Source organism: Panthera uncia, chromosome B1 (genome assembly GCF_023721935.1).
Source record: "Panthera uncia isolate 11264 chromosome B1, Puncia_PCG_1.0, whole genome shotgun sequence".
Classification (NCBI taxonomy): Eukaryota; Metazoa; Chordata; class Mammalia; order Carnivora; family Felidae; genus Panthera; species Panthera uncia.
In genome coordinates, this window is record NC_064811.1 from 100702608 (window position 1) to 100717925 (window position 15318).

The following is a 15318-nucleotide window of genomic DNA, read 5'->3' on the forward strand; positions in this document are numbered from 1 at the left end:
AAAAAAAAAAGAGGTTAGAGTGGGAGAGAGCCAAAGCATAAGAGACTGTTAAAAACTGAGAACAAACTGAGGGTTGATGGGGGGTGGGAGGGAGGGCAGGGTGGGTGATGGGTATTGAGGAGGGCACCTTTTGGGATGAGCACTGGGTGTTGTATGGAAACCAATTTGACAGTAAATTTCATATATTAAAAAATAAATAAATAAATAAATAAATAAATTAAAAAAAAAATAAAAGTAGGTTATTGTCTTATCTATTAGAGCAAAATAGCATAAGGTGGCCTGTTTAATATAGATATGCCTTTATGTAGAGTAAAACTCTCACTTCTTTACCTTTTATTAAAAAGCAGGAACTATTGATTAAAAAAAAAACACTGCTTTTTCTCTGATTTAAAAAAATCATTGGTTTTCATTCTTTTTAAATAACTGTAGCCTTTAGGACACAGCTTGGGAATGAGCTTTTAGCCTAATAAAGGTGGACATTTTTCAGAATATTTAGAAATAAGGGCTTTCTCTTTCCAGGACATCTTTATATATGTTTAATAACTAAAACAGTACAAAATAGAAAGAAAACAAAAAAAGGAAGTATTTCTTTAGTTAATCTGATTGGAATATGTGCTTTTCTGGCTAATACGTAAGGAAAAATGAGAAAAGATGGATAAGGTAGAGTCAGTATCTGGTGTTAAAAATCCAAGTATTAAATTCTAAGAGGACATATTACTATATAGAAGAAAGTCCTATCATTTCTGAATGTAATGATCTTTTACTAACAAGTTTTTATTAAGATATTAAAGCGATTGTAAAGGAAACTTATAGTGAGATTCTTTTGCATTTTTTTCTCCCAACAGCTACCATTTTGTCCTGTGGATGGATTATTTATCTCACATATTACAATTCTCGAAATGTTGGTCTTATTTTAACATTGGTTCTTAATAGATTATACAAACATGGGTATATCCATATTGGTAAGTTTGAGTAACACTGAATTTTTTTCTTCTGCATAACCTTGAGATTTATATTATAAATTTATATTTGATAAGTGATCATCAGAAATTACCTTTGTTTTATGAATGTTAACCTAACTGGAATTTCTCTCACACAGCACTCTATGACAGAAGATAAACTATCACTTGGTTAGGTTCTTTATCGCATTCTTGTTTCTTAAAGTGTTTCTATAGTAACTTTTGGATTTTTTTTTTTTTGCTTGTAAAAGATACTTATTAAAATAATTGGAAAAATATAGGCACATATAAAATATAGAAATAGAAATTTCTTAGGATACTACTATCCAAAGAAAGTTTCTAATGCTCACTGAAGTTTTTGCCGTGTTTTTTTTTTTTTTTTTCTTTCAGTAACCTCTACTTAAAAAAATCTATAAGTTGGAATCATTTTGTGCATTTCATTTTGTGGTCCACATTATTAACTTAGTAATGACTACTTATAAGTGGGAAGTTTTCAGATTCAAGGGTCTATCAGGAACCAATATGTTTTAGAAAGCCCTCGACCAGTGGGAAAAAGGGTTGAGAGGTCACTGACTAGAACCATCCTAACTTTCCTTAGAGTACTTCTTAGTGGTCGATATTAATAACATTTCCCTCAAACATAAGTCATCTTCCACTAATTTGAGACAGTGACTGGTTCCTGGAATCAAAGAAATTAATGGAGAAAGATGGTGAATTATCACTGCTTTGGGATTTATTTAATAGTTGTGCATAATTAAGGGAATTATTCATATGGAGCAACTATTTAATGTCTTCATATGCGTATTTAGCAGTTTCAGTTCATAGTGATGGTACTTATTGTGCTTTTTGTTATATTTGAGGAAAGAGGGATAGAAAATTAGTAAGGCTGTAAGGACATCAGGAGGGAGCCAGGAGAGAACATTTAATTATTGAATAAATTGAATGCTAAGATTATTTTAAGCTTCAAGTACTCTACTCTGTATCAAAACAATTCCATTAATCGCTGTTGTTGTTGTTGTTTTTCCTACAACAGGCTCCTTCTCTTTCTCTGTTCTTTCTGGAAAAGTCATGGTTCGTGAAATCTATTATATTACAGAAGACATGTCTATTAGGTAAAAAACAAAAAAAACTCATCTTAAACTTGAAATATTGTAAATTTTTTTCTGATTATATTTAATATGACTTCTTCAAATAAAACCATAAATCAAAAATAATTTTTTCAGAGAAAGATAGATACCATATGTTTTCATTCTTATGTGGATCCTGAGAAACTTAACAGAAACCCATGGGGGAGGGGAAGGGAAAAAAAAAAGAAAAAAAAGAGGTTAGAGTGGGAGAGAGAGCCAAAGCATAAGAGACTCTTAAAAACTGAAAACAAACTGAAGGTTGATGGGGGGTGGGAGGGAGGGGAGGGTAGGTGATGGGCATTGAAGAGGGCATCTTTTGGGATGAGCACTGGGTGTTGTATGGAAACTAATTTGACAATAAATTTCATATAATAAAATAAATAAAAACAATTAAAAAAAAAGAAAAATAATTTTTTCAGTAAATTATATCCTGTGAATTGATGTTTAAAAATATTTTTATCAGATTAATTAGCTAAGGTTCAGACTGGCAAAAAGTTTATCAAAAGGCAGCTTGTAGGAATGAATAATCTCATTTCATTCCTATTATGAATACTTGAGCCATTAAATTACCTGACCATTTTTCTTGGAGAATTCATGGTGGTCATTTGTTACATAAAACAAGGATCAGGGATGCTGATAATATTTTTAAGGTATTATAGGTAATATGTTTTAAGAATTGTTTAGTGTCTGTTAGCTATTCTAATTTTATTTATTTTTTTTGTTTTGAGAGAGAGCAGGGGAGGTGCAGAGGGAGAAGGAGGGAGAGAATCTTAAGCAGATTCCATGCTCAGAATGGAGCCCAATGTGGGACTTGATCTCATGACCCTGAGATCATGACCTGGGCCGAAATCAAGAATTGGATGCTTAACCAACTGAGCCATCTAGGTGCCCCTCTAAATTTACTTTAAGAAGGATACACAAATCTGAATATAATAAAAAATGATAAATAATATATTAAATACATTCTTCTGTAGGCCTTAAAAGAAAAGCTTACTATATTTTTGTGATTTCCTAACATTTGATTTCTTAACTTAGATAGAACTTGAAAGTTTTGAATTAGTTGAGAGGTGCTAGGGTTTGTCAACACTCACACCTCACTTAAAATAGTAGAGACAATTTCTTTGTGACTCTAACATTATTTTTTAAAGAAAAGTAAAAAGGTGAGAGTCTATAATTATGTTCATCATTTTGGGGCATGAGGTGCTTTATAATTGTAGAGATGAACGAATATCTTGAAAAGCTTCTATTAGCATTTTAGTGTTCCCCGTTCAAGATTTGGCCTTTTATTTATATAGTTTTTACACCATTAAAAAAATATCATTTATAGAAGAAAAAAACTTTTTCTGTTAGCACATCATTTTCCTATTACATGTGATATGTCATTAAATTTTACCTATATAGAGTAATTTAGACTATGCAAATTCTCTTTCCTTATTTTTAACTGGGATATTAAGAAACATTTATGTATACCAGAGATCCATTGAGAACTTTCTGTATTTTCATATTCATTACCAGTTGCTTGCCTTTTATAACAACTAATTAAATGAATTAAGTAAATTGTTACTGAAGTTTTTATTTTGTAATTTATCTTGCATAGAATTCAAGATGGATTTATAATTTTTCGGTGGTGGAAAATGTATAATCCAAAGCAGAAGCAACATGGTGAGTCTTCATGTTTTTATTTATTTGAAATCTTTAATTATATGATGAGTGTTTTCACTTATAGACATTGAAATATTTCACATTTTATAATAGATAAAAATATTTTTTAAAGTTTTGGCATTTAAAAACTCTGATTTTCTCACCAGTTGTCTGGAGATCTTTCAGCAGCTTTCCTCTTGCCTGGTTATATTTAGTTACTTTAGCATATTATTTATTCAGGGTTATCCTCAGTATGACCCTTACCCCTATGCATAGCTTTACCTCCTATTACATCTGTGGATCTAACCCATACTATAGTTAAAATGGACTTCCTAGTACTCTTTAATCCTTCTACCAAATCACTTTTCCTACTTTTCAGCTTCTGTGACTTTATTCATACTCCTGCCTGACACTGTTACTAATTTTCATTTATCTACTATGCTAAGGGTGAAGAGAAAAGAAGACATGAAAGCTCTAGACTATTTTCTGGTTCTGCTTTAATCATCAAAATTTTACCATCTCAGAGTTTTCTCCCTAGGTCTTCATTTCACAACTCTATAAGTGCTCCTGTGCCCCTAACCCTCCTACTTGATGTTAACCATACCAGTAGCTTCAAGGAATGTAGACCTTGACTTGACTCCCTAGAATAGTGGTTCCTAAACTTTTTGATCTCAGGAACTATATGTACATTCTTCTATATTACTGAGGAACCCAAAGAGCTTTTATTTTTGTAATTTATATAGATACATATTGCATTCAAAATTACACCTGATAATTATAGAAACATTTTTGATTTCATTAAAAATTAAGAAACAAAACAGATGAACATAGGGGAAGGGAAGTTTCAAATAAGATAAAAACAGAGAGGGAGGCAAACCATAAGAGACTCTTAAATACAGAGAACAAATTGAGGGTTGCTGGAGGGGTGGTGGGTGGGGGATGAGCTAAATGAGTGATGGGCATTAAGGAGGATGCTTGTTGGGATGAGCGCTGGGCGTTCTATGTAAGTGATGAATCACTGAGTTCTACTGAAACCAATACTATACTATATGTTAACTTACTTTAATTTAAAAAAAGTCGTAAAGTTCCTTTTGGCACCATCCTCAAAATATATAATAAACCCTGTACCTACTAAAATAAACAACATACTTTATGAAAAATAACTTTTCCAAAGCAAAAAAAAAAAAAAACCAAAAAAACAAAAAAAACCCCAAAAACAAAAAATAAATAATGAGAAGAGTGGTATTGTTTTATATTTTGCAAATCACTTTAATGTCTAGCTTAATAGATAATTGGATTCTCATCTGTTTCTATATTCAGTCTGTTGAAGTTCCATGTATAATACAGCCTTTAAAAATAACTCCACTGTCCATTCATGGGAGAGTAATTGAGAAAAAGTTAAACATCTTTGTATAATACTATTAAAATAGTTTTGACCTTACGGTCCCTGGAATAGATCTTGGGATCCCTGCAAATGTCCGCAGACCATACTCTGATAACTACTGTTTTAGAAGATTTTAGGTGGGGATTTGGAGAATAGTGTCAGAAGATGATGACACTCCTGCACCTTTTCTTAGCTGTTAGCACATTCGGTGTTTCTGGCACCCCACATTGCAATTCTGAAATTGTGGTTAGGTTCTACAGAACTTTGGAACTTCCCAATTTCCTTTTTTTGGTGGGTTCACTTTAGGAACCTTGCTGTTATTTATAATTTTATTTCTATGGGAAATTAGATTAAAGTTCCAAAAGTTTTTAAACTTAGCACAGGATTGAGGTAGCCTAAATTACTTTTGAATTCATTGTTACTTCACTTTTAGTTTTTTTTTTTTGTTTGTTTGTTTTTTTTTTTTACTGTCATTCCCTTGCTCCCACAAGCTTTTCCCCCTTCAACATAATCTATCATGTACCTTGAAATGACTGGCATAAATTGATGAGAATTTGGTATCTGTAGAATTAATGAAATAGAATGACTAGAAAAAAATAATGGGCAGATTTCGTGTCTGGAAAAAGTTTTCTAAAAATTAGAGTTGTTTGTTGGATAATTTTGAGCAGAGATTGAGTGACTTCAATTTTTTTCAGTGTTTTAAAGATGTTCTTATGAACCAATGAAATTATAGGTATATGAGTTCAGTAGACCCCTTTGAAAAAAACCCCTCCCACTACCCCATGCTTTTTACCCCAGGATTCTAAGGAACACAATTAGGGAACAACTGATTTTCTCAAAATCCTTTATCAATTTGGAAGCAACTAATGTTCTCAAAAATCCACATTTTGCAAATGGAAAAACAGAAATTCCTGTGATTAATAACTGATAAAACCAGAATGAAAACTGAAGTCTGCTGACTTCTAGTCTAGTGCTCCTTATATTATAAAACAGGCTTGTCAAATATGGCCCAAGTAGGTTCTTGGAAATTCTTATGTATAAACACTGATAGCAGCTTATGAGAGGAATGAATATGATAATTTGCAGTATCCAGAGGCAACTGCAAGTCTTAAAGCTAAGCCTAATGAGATTGCCCACTTTAGAATTTTCGTAGACATGCAAAATACTATCGTAAATTGTTAATAGCTTTTTTTTGAAGAAAATAATTGCTTCATTTTGTCATGAAATATTTCATCTCCTTAAAGTAGATTGCTTTACATCAAAATACATGGATGTGGTCAAGAGTAGCTGACCCAAGTCCTTCATGAAAAGAGGTAGCTTTTAATAAAAATCTTTACCTTATTTAACAGATATTGTATATTCATTTTACTGATCCTTGTGTTAAGCTGAAAGGGGGGATTTAAAAAGGTGGAGTTGGGTGTTACTCAAATCTATTTCAGGATATACATGCATATAAGTAATTATCATTAAAGGAGAGAGGGAACAGTGAATGTGTGTTGAGGAAAAATACCATCCTCAAAGTTATCATTTTTAGTATGGCCCACCTGATGTGGTCCCAGCAGGGTCATGGTGTGATGACGATTAAAGTTATGCCCATATGTTAGGAGACAGAATGTTGTGAAAGTCCTATCTCTTAAGCAGCATGCATGATGACAGTGGGTAGGATTATGTCAAGCAGAGGTGGAATAGAAGAGAGTGTACCTCAGGCAAAACAACTGGTTTAATCAATGGTGTTGAGGTTGGAAAACAGGGGTGTGTTTACAAATTAGAAAGTAACTCAATTTGGTGGTAAATATAAGATACAGGAGTAATAGGGGATGAAACTGTATTGTGAAGGATATTGAACACCTGGGAGTCTCTGCCATTTAAGATTTTTGAGAAGGGGAGTGATAGGAACTTACCTCATTTCAAAGGATATAGCAAAATGTAATTACTACTTCTGATGAATACACCCCAGATTAATATAAATAGCTCATACAGTAGCTCTTCCTAGACTGGCTCTCCTATGCTGTTTTTTGTGTCTTGGATTCTTTTTGTCTTAATGCTAACATATTTCTGTGTCTCAGTTTTCTCTGTAATTGTCCTTGATAAAGAATAGAAATAAAATTTTTGGATATTTTATATCTTAATATATAAGAATATCTAAATTGAGGCACCTGGGTGGCTTGGTCATTTGAGCATCCACCTTCGGCTCAGGTCATGATCTCGTGGTTCCTGGGTTCGAGCCCCATATTGGCCTCTGTGCTGGCAGCTCAGAGCCTGGAGCCTGCTTCGGATTCTGTGTCTCTGAAGATTCTATGTCCCATTCTCTCTGCCCCTCCCCCACTTGTGCTCTGTTTCTCAAAAATGAATAAATATTAAAAAAATTAAAGAATATCTAAATTATTTTTTCTTATTTTTGGTGTGCTAGTGCTTGCAATAGAAAAGATAACACACCTCATCTTATAGTGACGTTAAAAGTTGGTAGACTTTATTAGTTATCACATTTGAAATTCTAATTATTTGCTCATAGTTTTTCCTATATTTTAACATTTCTTTCTTTCTTTTCTTTCTTTCTTTCTTTCTTTCTTTCTTTCTTTCTTTCTTTCTTTCTAAATTTATTTATTGTTTAATTGACATCCAAGTTAGCATATAGTACAACAATGATTTCAGGAGTAGACTCCTTAATGCCCCTTACCCGTTTAGCCCATCCCCCCCCCCACAACCCTTCCAGCAACCCTCTATTCTCTATATTTAAGAGTCTCTTATGTTTTGTCCCCCTCCCTGTTTTTATATTCTTTTTGCTTCCCTTCCCTTATGTTCATCTATTTAGTATCTTAAATTCCTCATATGAGTGGAGTCATATGATATTTTTGTCCTTCTCTGACTAATTTCACTCAGCATAATACCCTCCAGTTCCATCCACGTAGTTGCAAATGGCAAGATTTCATTCTTTTTGATTGCCAAGTAATACTCCATTGTATGTATATACCACATCTTTATCCATTCATGTGTCGATGGACATTTGGACTATTCATACTTTGGCTAGTGTTGATAGTGCTGCTATAAACATTGAGGTGCATGTGCCCCTTCGAAACAGCACATCTGTATCCTTTGGGTGAATACCTAATAGTGCAATTGCTGGGTTGTAGGGTAGTTCTATTTTTAATTTGTTGAGGAACCTCCATACTGTTTTCCAGAGTGGGTACACCAGTTTGCATTTCCACCAGCAGTGCAAAAGGGATTGTCTTGTCCACATCCTCACTAACATCTGTTGCTGCATGAGTTGTTAATGTTAGCCATTTTGACAGGTGTGAGGTGGTATCTCATTGTGGTTTTTCTTTGTATTTCCCTGATTGATGAGTGATGTTGAGCATTTTTTCATGTGTCTGTTCACCATCTGGATGTCTTCTTTGGAGAAGTGTCTATTCGTGTCTTTTGCCCATTTCTTCACTGGATTATTTGTTTTTTTGGGTGTTGAGTTTTGTAAGTTCTTTATAGATTTTGGATACTAGCCCTTTATCTGATATGTCGTTTGCAAATATCTTCTCCCATTTCATCAGTTGCCTTTTAGTTTTGCTGATTGTTTCCTTTGCTGTACAGAAGCTTTTTATTTTGATGAGGTCCCAGTAGTGCATTTTTGCTTTTGTTTCAACACGGAGACATGCTGAGTAAGAAGATGCTGTGGCCGAGGTCAAAGAGGTTTTTGTCTGCTTCCTCCTCTAGGATTTTGATGGCTTCCTGTCTTACATTTACATCTTCCATCCATTTTGAGTATATTTTTGTGTATGGTGTAAGAAAGTGGTCCAGGTGCATTTTTCTGCATGTTCCTGTCCAGTTTCCCCAGCACCATTTGCTGAAGAGACTGTCTTTATTCCATTGGACATTCTTTCCTGCTTTGTCAAAGATTAGTTGGCCATACATTTATGGGTCCATTTCTGGCTTCTGTATTGTGTTCCATTGATCTGAGTGTCTGTTTATGTGCCAGTGCCATACTATCATGTTGATTACAGCTTTGTAATACATCTTGGAAGTCCAGGATTGTGATGCCTCCAGGTTTGGTTTTGTTTTTGAAAATTGCTGTGGCTATTTGAGGTCTTTTCTGGTTCCATACAAATCTTAGGATTGTTTGTTCTAGGTCTGTAAAGAATGCTGGTGTTATTTGGATAGTGATTGCTCTACATTTTAACATTTAAATCTATGTGTTGTTCATCAGGAGGAGCACAGCTTTGGTGAGGGTTGAAGAAGTTTCTCCTCCAAGTGCTTTTAAAAGAAATTCTCTGTTACAGAGGATGATATTCTCAAGATGCTCATAGTCACACGTTTCAAAAGTAAAGTTATAAGGGGCACCTGGGTGGCTCAGTTGGTTAAGCGTCCAACTCTTGGTTTTGGCTCAGATCGTCATCTTGCATTTGTGAGTTCAAGCCCCACATCAGGCTCTATGCTGATAGTGCAGAGTCTGCTTGGGATTCTCTCTCTCTCCCTCTCTCTCTCTCTCTTTCTCTCTGTCTCTACATCTTCCCCACTCATGCTTGCTCTCTCAAAATAAATAAAACTTAAAAAAAATGAAGACACAATGCCAAATAGCAACGTAAGAATAAGTGGTTTGGTCTAGGTACATTATTAATCTAGCATGATTCAGAGATAGAATTTAGAATATAGTATGTAGAGGATTGAGTAGATTGCAAACTAAGCTTTTGATAAAAAGTTGGGCAGTATTATGGAATTTATTAAAATGGTGGATTATGTTCACTAATGAGACCTTAATTCTAGATATTATTTCCTACTGGTTAAAGGCAGATCCATGTACTTTGACAGTTAAGCAAGCAGGAAGTAGAGATAGTTGACATTTCTTGGTGAAAAATCTGAAAGTCTAATTGGAGTGTGTACCTGAATAGATAATTGCCACTAGCCTTCCAAGGAGATAGGCTAAGGTCTGTCTGTGGGTAAGGCTAAGATTTTCATGAGGAAGTTTTAGAACTGTTTTATTAGGAGAAAAGAGGAGTGTTCAAGTAGAAATTCTGTGTCATTGAGCTTGGCTGGGATAATTTAATCCAGGAGCAGATTTAAAGTTGTCAGTTGTTCAGTTTAATCTTTTTTTTTAAAAAAGGAAAAGCAGATCTGATTTGTTTACCATAGCTTTTGTTGTAAAATATTTCCTAGGTCATGAAATTAGTGATTTGGTTGTTGGCCAAAGACCAATTGTTGAGGATATCCATCAAAAACCTTTATTTTGGTTTTTAGGATAGTTGATTTCAAGCCATTCTTTTGGAAAATAAGCAGGATCCATTGCTTCTTGATATGTGATGATACAGTGTTTAAATCAATACCGATCTGAATAATGAGGGATATATCTTTCTTACCCAGAGAAGTTCTTACATGGCTAAGAAGTGAAAGGATGACGGTAAAGTATGTCCCTTTCTGTCATTGTGTCACTTAGAAGTTTTAGCTTAATACACTCGAGTATTCTAAATTTGTAGCATCTAAATCTTATTTGTTTGTTAAATAAAGGAAATAGAAACCCCTGAACAATTTTTAAAAGGCCAGTATACTATTTTGTCTTTGTACTAAGTATTGATTCAAAGTATTACAAGGCCTTGGCAGCACTTCACACTATAGCTTTTTACTACAAATAGCATGTGTCCCAATTACACAATTAAATAAGTGCCTTTTTCCTAATTTCCCTTTGGAAAACAAGAAGACTCAATTAACTGTTTGCTCAGGAGACTTAAGCAGTTTTCCAACATTCATTTACCCTTTTTCTCCATAAATTAACTGCTTATTAAGTGAAGAGCCTTTTATATTTATAGTTTACATCTATCTAATTGAGTATTTTATTAACATATACTTTCAGGGAGTCCACTATGTAAATATTAGATGATAAGGAGTGTGAGAAAAAGATCTCTGCCTTCAAGGATAGAGCAATGTTAATATAGAGATGAGATTTAAAAAGTCAACTGATTATACCTTTCTTAAATTATATATAAATTACATTTTTTGCTTTGACTTTCAGCGTCATCAGAATGAATGAAACTTAAAATCTGCTTTTAAGATTCCCAGGAGAGATAAATATCATTGAGAGATCTAGTGTTACCAGAATTTAACCGTTTTAAATACAACAATTTTAAATAAAAATTGTTGATCAATTTTTCATAAAATTACAAAGAAATAACTGGATTCTTGACACATTTTTGTTTTCAGGGATTAATAACATTTTTTTGAAACCATCATTACATTTATTAATATAATTGATAAGTAATTTTATTTTGTGGTGAAGACCCAGTATTTAGAATCTTGGGTTCTTCTACTACTTTCTAGTCTTGTAGTCTTGGGCTCTGACTACCAGGGTTGCTGTGAGGATTAAATGAGATTGGGTGAGTAGAGTGCCTAGAACAGTGGCTGGGACAGAGCATGTCTTCAGTAGAGGTGAGCTGCTTTTATTATTATGAACATTGTATTACATGATGAAATGGAAGATTATTTAAAAAAAGAATTCAGTATAAATTGAAAGTTTAAAAAACCCATTATTTCTATTTAATGATTTAACTAATTTATTGAGCACCTCTTATGTATCAGACATTATTTTAGGCACCAGGGATGTAATAGTGAACACAATAGGAAAAATGCTTCTCTAGTGGAGTTTACATTCTAGTGGGGGAAGTTACAATAAATAATAATTAATATAAAAAAAGTTGGGTACATAGGGTAGGTATTGTTGAGGGGCTCTTCCAGTATTTTAGTATCAGATGTTTAGTGTTTGTCAGTGTTGTCAGAATACCCTTAGAGACTAATATCTTCTCTAGCTTTGTGCCTTGGTGTCCTTATTAAGTTAATGTAGTCATATTCATATCATGTCAGTTATATTGAAGGAAGAGAATTGCTTGTACATATCCAGAAAGTTACTTATGAATTGAGAGGAATCCTGTTTCCATTCTTATACGGTCACTTTGTTTATTCATCACCACTGATCCAATTAGGAGCTAGTCCAGACTCTTAATTTCCCCATTGCTGCTTCTGCAGCTCATCCAGTGGCTTTTATAGCATGGTCCTAATGATCAGGGCATTTATATTCAGGAATCATGATAAACTATTCTGTAAGTGAATTTGAAAACAAATGATCTAAATGAGTTTTGAGGTAAATTTTGATTAATTTATGACCTTGAAGAATTGTATAATAATTAATTCCTACTTATATAGATCAATGTGGGACTAGAAGAATATTCCATATTGCAGTTATTATGCTTCTACATGTGGGGTTTTCAAAAACTCTAAGATGTATTTGTGGATATTTTTGTTTTACTTAGGAGTATGATTTGTAGTAAGATGCTCTGTTATTTCATACAAATGAATCCTTTTATGTGCTGAGAATTGTCATAGGTACCGGGGATATAACAGTGAATAAAACAAGTCCCTTCTCTTACAGAGCTTTCTTCATTCAAGTTGGGAGGGATTCAGGTAATTAGCAAGTAAATATATATAGCATTGAGGAATGGGTGAGGAAAATATGGCATTGAGGAAAATAAAAACAGATTCAGTAAAATAGGAGTTCTGGTTTGCAGGGAGGGCACTGTTTTACATAGGGAAATCAGGGAATGCTTCATTGATTGGGAGTAGTTAAACAGAAACATGAAACAAGTAAGGAAATGAGTTGTAAATATCTGGGGGAAGAACATTTCCTGGTTGTTCTGTTCCTATTTAATTACCAAAATGGAGACCAGTTTATTTGAAGGGAAGATTAGGAGAGAAGAGAACGGTTTTTTTGTTTTTGTTTTTTTAAAATGTTTATTCATTTTTGAGAGAGAGAAAGAATGAGTGAGCAGGGGAGGGGCAGAGAGAGCGGGAGACACAGAACTCAAAGCAGTCTCCATGCTCTGCGCTATCAGCATAGAGCCTCATGGGCTTGAACTCATGAACTGTGAGATCATGACCTGAGCCAAAGTTGGATGCTTACCCGACTGAGCCACCCAGGCACTCCAAAGAGAATGGGTTTTGTAGGTCACTCAAAGGACTTTGATATTAATCTAAGTGGGAAGGGAAGCCATCAGAAAGTGAGGGAACGGAAGAGTGACATGACTTCAGTTAGGTTTTTGTAAGATCTGGCCAATGTGTAAGGCATTGGCATAAGGGGAATAAGGGCAAAAGCAGGGAGACTAGTTATGAGGCTTTTGTATTAAAACAGGTGCAAGTTGATGGTAACTTGGGCCAGAGTGGTGAGAAGTGGTTGGATTTTAGATGGATGTTGAAAGGAAGTCTGACAGAATTTGCTGATACTATCTGGACATGAAAGAAAGTGAGCGTTTTTTTTGGCTCAAGCAATTGAAAAGATTGACATATTATTGATAAGATGAGGAATACTGTCAAGTAAGTTCGGGTGAGAAAATCAGATGTTTGGTTGGATATACCAAGTGTGAGATACCTGTCACCTGTCAACTTATCAAATTGGAGATATTTGAGTACTTTTCTGGATATTTAACCCTGGCATTTTGGGAAGAGGTTGTGGATGACTACTAAGGAAAGGTTTAAACCTTATGAGTGGTAGTGTTTGAGGACTTACTTAAAAATGGATAATGATGTTTATTACTATCAAGTCTTAGAATACTTCAAATGTATTAAAATCCAGTGTTTCATGTTCTTTTTATTTTATTTTAAGAATCTGACCTATAGCAAGAAGAAGGGGCAAAACACTTGACTGTAATAGTTTAGGGAGTTGCCTTAGTTTTTAATCCTGTGATAAATCTGAAGAAATAGGAGGGAACGTAAGTCAAGAGCTATTTTAAAAATGCCAGAAAAGTTACAGCTTCTAAACATTGTTTTTTGTTTTTTTAAGGATTAGGTTTAACTTTTTCCCCCCCTCAATTATCTTAGGAAATAATGAAGAAAAAATCTAGATTGGAATAGAACTAAAAGTATTAACTCTGTAAAAAATGAATGTTGTTAATACCAATTCTTCTCAAACTATTTCAAAAAATAGAAATGGAAGAAAAACTTCCAGACTCATTCTATGAGGCAAGTAGTATCTTGATTCCAAAAGCAGGCAAAGATCCCACTAAAAGAATTACAGGCCAGTATCCCTGATGTACCCAGATGCAAAAAATCTTAACAAGATACTAGTAAATCAAATTCAACATTAAAAGAATTATTCACCATGATCAATTGGGATTCATTCCTGGGCTGCAGGGCTGGTTCACTATTTGCAAATCAGTCAGTGTGATACATCATATTAATAAAAGAAAGGAAAAGAATCATATGATCCTTGCAATAGATGCAGAAAAAGTATTTGACAAAATACCATATCCTTTCGTGATAAAAACCCTCAAGAAAGTAGGTATAGAAGGAACATACCATAACATCATAAAAGCCATATATAAAAGGCCCACAGCTAATATCATCCTCAATGGGGAAAAACTGAGAGCTTTTCCCCTGAGATCAGGAACAAGACAGGGATGTCCATTCTCACCACTGTTGTTTAACATAGTGTTGGAAGTCCTAGCCTCAACAATCAGACAACAGAAAGATATAAAAGCATAAAAATTGGCAAAGAAGAAGTTAAACATTCACTCTTGACAGATGACATGATACTCTACATGGAAAACCCAAAAGACTCCACCAGAAAACTGCTAGAACTGAAAAATGAATACAGCAAAGTCACAGAATATAAAATCAATGTACAGAAATTGGTTACATTTCTATACACCAATAGTGTAGCAGCAGAAAGAGAAATCAAGGAATGGATCCCTTTGTAATTGCACCAAAAACTATAAAATACCTAGGAATAAACCTAACCAAAGAGATAAAAGATCTGTATGCTGAAAACTTTAGAGAGCTTATGAAAGAAATTGAAGAAGACACAAAGAAATGGAAAAACACTCTGTGCTCATGGATTGAAAGAACAAATATTGCTAAAATGTCAATACTACCCAAAGCAATCTATACATTCAGTGCAATCCCTATCAGTATAACACCAGCATTCTTCACAGAGCTGAACACACAATCCTAAAATTTACCAGAATCAGAACAGACCCTGAGTAGCCAAAGTAATGTTTTTAAAAAGAAAAAGCAGGAAACATCATAATTCCAGATTTTAAGCTATATTACAAAGCTGTAATCATCAAGACAGTATAGTACTGGCACAAAATCAGATACATAGATTAATAGAACAGAGTAGAGAATCCAGAAATGGACCCCACAAACGTATGGCCAACTAATCTTTGACAGAGCAGGAAAGACT

General features: G+C 34.0%; 1 protein-coding gene across 4 annotated transcripts in view; it reads left to right on the forward strand.

The window, feature by feature from the left end:
- Positions 1–15318, forward strand: part of BLTP1 (bridge-like lipid transfer protein family member 1) — a 223467-nt gene that overhangs the window by 17872 nt on the left and 190277 nt on the right. For all 4 annotated transcript variants that reach the window (XM_049631120.1, XM_049631121.1, XM_049631122.1 and 1 more), the window contains exons 6-8: positions 846–962; positions 1993–2071; positions 3684–3748. In XM_049631120.1, coding sequence (XP_049487077.1) covers positions 846–962; positions 1993–2071; positions 3684–3748 — 261 coding nt within the window. The remainder of the gene's footprint in view (positions 1–845; positions 963–1992; positions 2072–3683; positions 3749–15318) is intronic.